The sequence below is a fragment of the Solanum tuberosum genome, unplaced genomic scaffold, assembly GCF_000226075.1.
Source record: "Solanum tuberosum cultivar DM 1-3 516 R44 unplaced genomic scaffold, SolTub_3.0 scf00131, whole genome shotgun sequence".
NCBI classification, from domain to species: Eukaryota; Viridiplantae; Streptophyta; class Magnoliopsida; order Solanales; family Solanaceae; genus Solanum; species Solanum tuberosum.
The window spans coordinates 462,672-471,746 of NW_006239054.1; the positions used below are offsets into that span (position 1 = coordinate 462,672).

The following is a 9,075-nucleotide window of genomic DNA, read 5'->3' on the forward strand; positions in this document are numbered from 1 at the left end:
AAGACAGTGTAATTACACCAATTACACCAAATCCAATTACCAGGGTGTCCTTCCAAACAGGCCCTTAAAGAGTTTGATCTTTTCCTTGTGCAGGTAAGATGAAGGTTAATACTCCCTCTGTCCCAATTTATATGACTTACTTTCCTTTTTAGTCAGTCCCAAAAAGAATGACACATTTCTATTTTAAGTAACAATTTGCCTATAAAATGTCTTTTTTACCCTTAATGAAATGATTTACAACCACACAAATTTCTATCATTCATTTTGGACCACAAGTTTTAAAAGTCTTTCCATTTTTCTTAAAGTTTGTGCCAAATCAAAGTACATCATATAAAATGGGATGGAGAGAGTATTAATTATGGATCGTTAAACAAGGTCTCAAAATAGCAAAAAAAGGGGCTATGATGAATTCGAAGTAGAGACGAGTTGTTAAATTGTTGTTACACTTATCAAATTAGGAGGATGATATGTAATGTGTGAATTTTTTAATGAATGAAAGGTCACAACATGAAGAAAATTCGCTTATATGAAAAGATACGTTCAACAAAGTGAAGTTTATTCTCCTAGCAGATTTAAGCATATAGCTTAAGAAAGAAATTAAGATTTAAAAAAAAATCAATATACCCAAAAAGGAAAAAAAAAAAAGAGACACGAGTGATAACTTTGAGGCGAGTTCTTTTGAAGAAAATAGAAGAGAGACTCATAGTTTAGATTTAGATAAATATTATGGAAGGTGGAAGTGAGGGTAGGGGTGTGATGGGAACAACCATGATGAGGTGAAAATGATGTGTATTAGAGGATAGAGAGGAAAGGACATATCAGTGTAAAGAGTTCACGAGATCCAATTGAGCCAAGAATTAGTATCTCTACTTGGTCACTAAATAATTGAAGTATCATTTGAAATCAAAAATAAATTTGAGTATCAGTCAACTTCTATATATATACACGCGCATTATTGTGTATCAATTGATTCGTCAAGGGTTAGCCCACTATCATTAGCTCTTTAATATGACATGATAAATTTAAACACAACACATGCTCTTCTAGATTATAAAAGCAAAATTTGCAAAGGAATATAATTACATGCACAAACAAATTAACACCTAATCATGAACTAACATATATGACGTTTAATCTCAACTAGATCTTCAATTTTTTTAAAATACAAATTAAAGAATTGATGTACAATTTAGCCATGATTGGAACAACTAAACAAAAATATATATAGACTTAAAAATGATACACAACCAAACAGAGACAACTATACAAAAAGTATACTAATCAACTAGTAGGCCAATTGGGGAATGGGACTATTGTATAAAATAAAAAAAATAAAAAATAGTAAGACAGGAACCACAAAGTGGCCCCCTTAATTTTCTTATCATTAATAATTCCATCTAGAAATAGTTTTCAAAATTCAAGAACAAAATTTGAAGAAAAAAAAATGGCAATTAAAGATGGAGCTAATAAAGGGTCAACCCCACCCCCAACAACCTTATACTTTAATGAGAAAAACTAATCCGTAGTTCGTTTCGAATATGAATCATAAAAAATTTCTAATGGAAAATACTTACCCCTTGAAGAGTCTTACGTGTCACAAGTTCAAATTAATCGAGAATTTAATGTGAATATCAGATAGAGGATAAGAAACCAAAATGGAAAAGGAAACACATTATTTTCCTTTCTTTCATGTTCCCTTGAATCCAAAAAAGTCTAGCCTTTTTACCAAGTCTACCAAATAAAAGACGATAGAAGGCCAACTATGGTTGCCTTGCACAAGACGGTGCCAATACACTTCGATTTCCTTCCTTTTAAGTCAATTCCAATGATATGCTTTGGCAATTTTACCTACCAAATGGAAGGCTTGCTAGGTGATTGATAATGCAAGAGAAACCCAGTATTCATTTCTTCGTGAATATTCATAGCTAAGTCTACTATAAGAGCGCTATGAAACGACTTAATCAAGTGATCATCTTGCATTTACATTGAGAATGAAGTACATTTTACAGATCTTATATTCAAGAAAATGCAATTCCCTCCATCATGCAACCAAACCCCTGGTCACCCAAACTTTCTCTTGATGATGATGCACCCATCAAACAGAAACGAATCGCTTAGAAGGAGACATAGTTTCTGCAATTCTTTTCATAGAAGGGGACCGACCACGCGTGGTGCAATGCAAGAAAAGAAAACTTTCACCTCATACATCACATGTTACTAAAGAATGGGTCTTGTTCTGGGGGATCTAGATGGTGTCTGAGCTCTAAATTGAGGGATTTCAAGCCATGGCTCAAGTGTGGTTCTTGTGCTGGGCCTTGCTTGAAACATAGAGTAATCATTTGCCTCGTATCCACTCTGGCCCCCGATGCCATAAGATGGGTGAGGAGGAGAAAGATAACAGCTTTTACGGGCAGGTTCATACTGTCTTAATGGGCTAGACGTGGGGGATACTGGTAAAGATGCTATGGCTTTTACACTTTCCCTGTGGATGTCAAGAAAAGAACAGTTAGATACATCTGTCCTCCAGCATGAGTAGAAAACAGACTAAAAAGTAGATACATTAAGGTACAAATGGTTATCACCTTGTGCAGATCAATGGTCTAGAGACTGTGATCACCGGATGGGATGCATAGTTTCCTTCAGCGGGGGAAATATTCCTTCCAGGAGAAATATTTCTTCCACCGGGATGCAGCTCCAACACTGGCTGTAAAAAAGCAAATTGAAAAGAGACTTTCAGAGGGATATATACCAAAACCACTTAAAGGCAAATGGAAAGCATAAATGATCAGTTTCAAAAATCTTTATCCCAAGTGCCTCCACGTCCTTCGTGGTGTTACAACATGGATGGGTAAACTACCCAAGTATTGTTGCTATAAGCTTTTCTACCCGTCCCATTCTCATAAAAGTTGTTTTTAATAATTTTTGCTGATGTTGGATTTGATTGGGCAAAGGTTCAGATGAGTATTTGGTTTGATCAGCTAATTTGCACATTTTCGTGTTTGTCCATGTTAAGTCAAGTAAACAAAACCATGTGCTGTTGCATTAAGCATCTTCAAGAGCTATTTCTGTATAATGGGAGCGTGATTCTATTACCTAGGCGAATTCCTTTGCACAAAATGTTGCTCAGGAGAACTAGTCTTTCATGAACTGTAGATATAAGCCTATAACATCTGAAGATATTCAGTTGGCAATAGTAGGGGTCAGCAAGTGGTTAGACAAGCTGCGAACTGGAATAGAAAATGGCCTACCAGCATCCGGTAGGGTGTATGTTAACCCAATAGTGATTAGGCTGGTAGTTGATTTAACATTGAAGAGTGAAACACAAACTAGAGCACACAGTCCAAAGGTAGAAAAAGGCTAGATTGATTGGATAAACTGTCAATTAGCTCATACTAATATTTAAGAAATATTACACATAATTATTGGGTAAAAGTTGTAAACATAGCTCACAAGGTTATATTCCATCTCTTCTTATAATTGCTCTAAGTTAGAGACTTACAAGGAACATGTATATACGGTTTTGATTACCAAGTAACATCAGTTAGTCATATATTAGGACTTGTGTTAGTAAAATCATTGTTTCATGTATATACGGTTTTGATTCCTTACGGTTCTCCTTATCAAGGGTGGATAAGGTTTAAAATTTTGGGAATTAATGTGACAGGGTACAAAATAGGGTACAACAACAACATAACCAGGGTAATCCCAAAAGTGGGATCTGGGGAGGGTGGAGTGTAAGGTAGAGAGGTCGTTTCCGATAAACCCTCGGCTCAAGGAAAAATAGATCGAAAAATAAATAATCGGAAGTGAAGAAATCATGACAAGATACTACAAAAGCATGGCAAATCATTCCGAAAAAAAGAACAACAACTACAACAAAATAGTACAAGAGACGGTAGATAGTAACAGAAATCTAAGGATAAGAAACTACAGGAAAAATTCTACAACGACTAGTATGGATACGGTACGGAATAGAGTAAGATTGCGAAAAGGCCATATACCCCATTAAGACTCAGCTGGTATCTTCTACTCGGATATCATTTCTGTTATAATTTCTACAACTTTTTAATTGTTAATCATGATCTAGCTTAATTTATAAAATTCACTGAGAAAGTCCTCCTTGATGTCAGTTGACTATTTAACTACAACAACACCAACTACATCTCAGTCCCGAACAAGTTGGGGTCAGCTGTATGAATCCTCATTGACCGTGTTACATGAACCACCAGATCATAATTTCAGAGAGCTACATTCTCTAAACACAAAAGCTACAAACTAATGGTCCTTTGTAAGGCCCACTTTGGACTTTTACAAGATGGATCTGATTTGACTAGCGCATTCGGGATGGACACATGTATGCAGCTTTATTAAGATCAAATTGCAGATACTGATCCACAAAAATGACTTGAAATCAGAAAGCAATTAGCTATAGTTTAATGAATTCCAAATCAACATTTAATCCGATTTCACGGTTATTAATAAGAATTGGTAAGTCCCTAGTGACAGACAAGTGGAAGAAAGGTGCCACATCTCTCTAGAAAGGATAACTTACACTTACGCACTTCTCCATCTCTTGCTATTTATTAAGTTCCTTTCTTGAAGTTTACTCAAATTTCGAACTCAGTGATTTCTAGTTTGTTCAGAGAGTAATTTCACTTTTTCCAAGACAATTCATTATAAATTTTGCCAAAGGAAAAAAAAGTAAAAGACTCCACCAGACAAATGAAAAATCTCAAAATCTTTACCGGTGTCCGGCTTCCATCAAAGGAACGAGGATATGATTCTTTGGTTACACCGACATGAGCAACTTTTGCTGTACTTTGGTTTTTAACAAAAGGGTGCTCTAGTAGTTTAGAAGCTGTAGGTCGTGTGGACGGCTCCCGCTGCAAGCATGACCTTATAAAGCTTTTTGCATCATTAGAAAGGTGTTCTGGAATTTCAGGAAAGTCTTTGCTGTTTCCAATTTTAAATATGGCGGCAACCTGTTGCATAGAGGGCAATCAAAGACACTTAGGTTTGAGTTCTTTGATGATGGCCTCAGTAGAGATGATTGGTAAATCCATTTATCAAATATTCCAACATCTTACCCCTTCATACTGGCTCCAAGGTGGCTTTGAAGTTGCCATTTCAAGAATTGTACATCCCAAACTCCAAATATCCACTGCAAGGCCGTAGCCGCTTGTATTCATCACCACCTGATAATATCAGAGAAATGGAATAACGATAAGTCTTTGCTAATAGTGTCGGACAGTGACGAGAGGGTATGCAGAAACGGGAGGGAGGCATACCTCAGGAGCCATCCAATAAGGACTTCCTTTGAAAGAGAGCACTGACGCGCACGAAGTTATCTGCTCCAAGGTAATATAAATGTTAATGCATGGATCAATTGCTGAAAGAAACTGTTCTAAAGAATTCATACGCCTTTTCTTTTAACAGCATTTTAAGAGAACCAAAACACAAAAACAAAAACAGAAATGAGAACTTCATCTTTTGCTTGGCTACCACATCTGTTGGTTCTATAAGAAGGGCTAAATTCATTCATCCAAATAACTAAAATAAAATCCACAAACAAAAGTACCAAAATGACAAGTTTAGAGTTTTTCAATTTTATTAGCAAGTATAACGTACAACAACAGTCAATCAGATTCCCGCTATTCTTGTGCGCAAATAAAGTCGAAGGCAAAGTATTGGAATTAGTTCTATGGCACCTTTCAGTAAAAAGTGGTAAAGAAATAACTTTAATGATTGTGCTGCTACTTACATGCTTTGCCATGCCAAAATCAGCTAGCTTGATTTCACCATTAGGATCTACTAGTATATTGGCTCCTTTTATATCCCTGAAAAGAAATAATTGGCATTTGAATCTAGCAGTGTCCGCAGAATAGCTGAGTCACAAGTACTCGAATCATAAAGACACACACCTGTGAACTGTATTCCTAGCATGTAAAAAGGAAAGGCCAGAAAGGATCTGTCTTGTGTAGTTTTGTATAACTGGCTCCCTAAAAGGTCCATATTCCTGCAACAGTTTATGTATAGAACCCCCAGAAACGTACTCCAAGTAAACTGATAGAGTTTCTTCATCCTGAGGAATAATTAAAAGGCAACAGTTGTGAACCAAATGAGAAGATTATATTTCTGTTCTACAGAGCAACTAGACTACAGAAGAACAAATTAATATAATCAACATAATTGCCTAAGTTGTGTAAATATCAGAACGATATATATAATTATGCACATCCAACTAAAGAATCTAGTCATACCAGTTCACTTCCATGATATCGAACAATATTTGGATGTGTCAAGTTACTGAGTAAAATGATTTCCTGTACATAAGATGAAATCAGTCAGGTATCGAATGCAAAATTGAAAAGGGGAGATATCAGAAGAAAGACCCAAGATTACAGAACGAAGTTTATCACAGACTTTGAAAGGAGATAAATTAATAATGAACAGAAATATACTGAAAGAGTAATAAAAGAGACCTGATTCAGTTGCTTAAGACACTCTTTGGATGTTTGATCATCTGAAACCACCTTGACTTCTTTTATCGCACACATTTGTCCATTCTCCCTGTTCATATTGAAAACTGCCAGTTAATCACTATGTAACTATGTCCACCGTGAACTATTTGCCGCACGGTCTTCCATGAACCAAAATGAGCATAAGATGACCTATACTAAAGCCATGATGCTCCTGAACCTAGTTAGAACCCAAACGTCATTGATTAAAAAAAAGCTGGAAGGCTCACAAACCTGTTGAATCCAAGATACACATGACCAAATGTGCCTCTTCCTAGGAGCTTGCCTTTTTTCCATTTTGAAATATTAATGGTTGCGCCTTCAGCCACAACACAAGGTCTTGGGTTTGGCAAAGTAGAAGGACTGGGTGGAGAACCGGGTGGAAGGGGCAGCTGATGACATTCACTCCTTACATCATCCAACTTGCCCGTTGGAGAGTCCAGATTTAAACTCGAAAACCGAGGATGTAAAGGTGATGACGTGGTAGTTGTCCCTCTGGAACGAACTGGGCTTCGTGACAGTGGGCTCAACCTATTATCTCCAAGTCCTCTGGCAACAAGCAGAAGTGTCCCCACAGTTAGGATAGAACAATGGATGAATTACATTTAAAAGAAGTACTTGTAACTCATGCATCTTGTGTATTCCGTGAAAAAAAAAAAAGAAGGAAGGTAACACTATGTACCGTGCAATTCTACCATATATAAAGAATTTTCTCTGAGTTTCCTAATTGAGCCTCCTGAAAGATCAGTAATTGAACTAGACCACACAGAACAATAGAAACAAGTGCAAAATCAAGAACTTACATAAATCTCTCAGGTTTAGCATTTCGGGTAAACCGAAATTTACCCAAAATGCGAAGTAAAAAGAAACAGAACAGGTGATTCACAGACTCCTTAATCAGATTTTCGATTCAATATGTATAATCCACCAAGAGCTACTTGGAGAAACAAAACTATAAACTAATTGAAGGAATAAAACAAAAGTTGGAATTTTTTATTTTTTTTATAACCATGATGTACCGGCCAGCTTGTGCGCACAAACCCTAATTCCACGGGATACCAGCCACCTTCCACCGGCAACAAGTGCCAACTAACAACTTTTTAACACAAAAAAAAAAAACCTTTAATCCAGGTGCAATAGCTGCACCAATAAAGCCTCTCTAGCTTATCAATACACATTCAATTTGTGGATCACAATCCAATCCAATCAACAAAAAATCTATTTTTGAATAACAACCCACAACAAGTGTGGCGTCCGGGGCTCACAAATTCCACGAGATACCTGCCGCCTTCCACTGGTAAAAACTTTTTTTAACACAAAAAAGTTCCTTTTATCCAGGTGCAACAACTGAACCAATATAGCCTTTCTAGCTAATCAACATACATTCAACTTATGGATCACAATCCAATCCAATTAACAAAAGATCTAATTTTTACAACAACCCAAAACAAGTCAATTCAAAGTCAACCAACACCAATAACCATAACAAAACCTCACAAATCCCAAAAAATGAACAAAATCAAACATCAAATCCTACAAAGAAAGAAACTTTTTCATCAAAAATCAAACAACACCAACCTGAAAGTATCCAACTGAGCTTGATCAGTATTCACAGCACCACCACCATCAGATGACCCAGATGAGCTAGTACTCGAAACTGAAACCGACCCACATCCCAAAACAACCCCATGATCATTTCCCAGTGAAGAAACAGAAGGCATAGGTAAAGGATGAGCTTTCTCCAAAGAAGAACCTGAATCAAACCCAGAAAACCCAGAACCAGAACCACTAAAATCTTTACTGGTTCTTGGTGAATTTCTACTAAGTAACTCATCAAAACTTCTGGGTTTCACATACTTTTCCCTTTCTTTCTCTTTAACTTGTGGGTCTTTGTTCTTGGTGGATTTTTTCCCCCACCAAGCAGGCATTTTTTTTTCTCTGAGCTAATTCAGTGATCAACCCAACTAAGTCAATAATGAGTGAAATCTGTAGATTCTTGGTATGCTACAGTCACAAAAAAGAGAATTAATTTGGGTTTTCTAAGATTATTTTTTTCTTTTAGGTGAAAGGGGGGATGTATCGACGTAGCTGACGAAGAAAACTTTGAGAAGGAAATAGGAAGGTAGATAGATAGAAGGGAGCAGGGGCCTGCCAAGTTGGTTGTACGTGTTTTGCGCTTTGCACCCCCTAATATATCTACTATATCTCTTTTGTTCCTTCCTCTACAAATTTGTTTTTGTTATGCTTCGATGAACAAAGTATCTCATGTTTATATAGAAGAGGATTATCTTTTACGAAGAATTTTGTATTATGGATATATCAGTTATTCTTTCTGGAATAATAGTATAGGTTTAGATATGAAAGATGATATAGGACGGTGCAGAGAATTTGATCTAATGAATACGATTTTGTTCTGCTAATGTTAAATGAGGAAGATACTCGTTATAAATAGTCCTTACTTATTTGAAAATTTGATAGATATTTACTAGATTACTAGTATTAACTTGATTACCAAAGTATATTCCTAATTTGATATTAAAAATTATGGAAATAATCT

At 36.2% G+C, this 9,075-nt stretch overlaps 1 protein-coding gene across 1 annotated transcript; it reads right to left on the reverse strand.

Annotated features, from left to right (window-relative positions):
• Nucleotides 1–1,879: 1,879 nt before the first annotated feature.
• Nucleotides 1,880–8,685, reverse strand: LOC102578443 (mitogen-activated protein kinase kinase kinase YODA). Its single transcript, XM_006350901.2, has 11 exons — nucleotides 8,097–8,685; nucleotides 6,753–7,067; nucleotides 6,483–6,570; nucleotides 6,261–6,323; nucleotides 5,922–6,082; nucleotides 5,762–5,837; nucleotides 5,289–5,348; nucleotides 5,088–5,195; nucleotides 4,746–4,982; nucleotides 2,583–2,704; nucleotides 1,880–2,482 (listed from the first exon to the last, which is right to left on the reverse strand). The coding sequence occupies exons 1-11, from the start codon at nucleotides 8,444–8,446 to the stop codon at nucleotides 2,218–2,220; spliced, it is 1,845 nt and encodes a 614-aa protein (XP_006350963.1). The 5' UTR covers nucleotides 8,447–8,685; the 3' UTR covers nucleotides 1,880–2,217.
• Nucleotides 8,686–9,075: the final 390 nt, after the last annotated feature.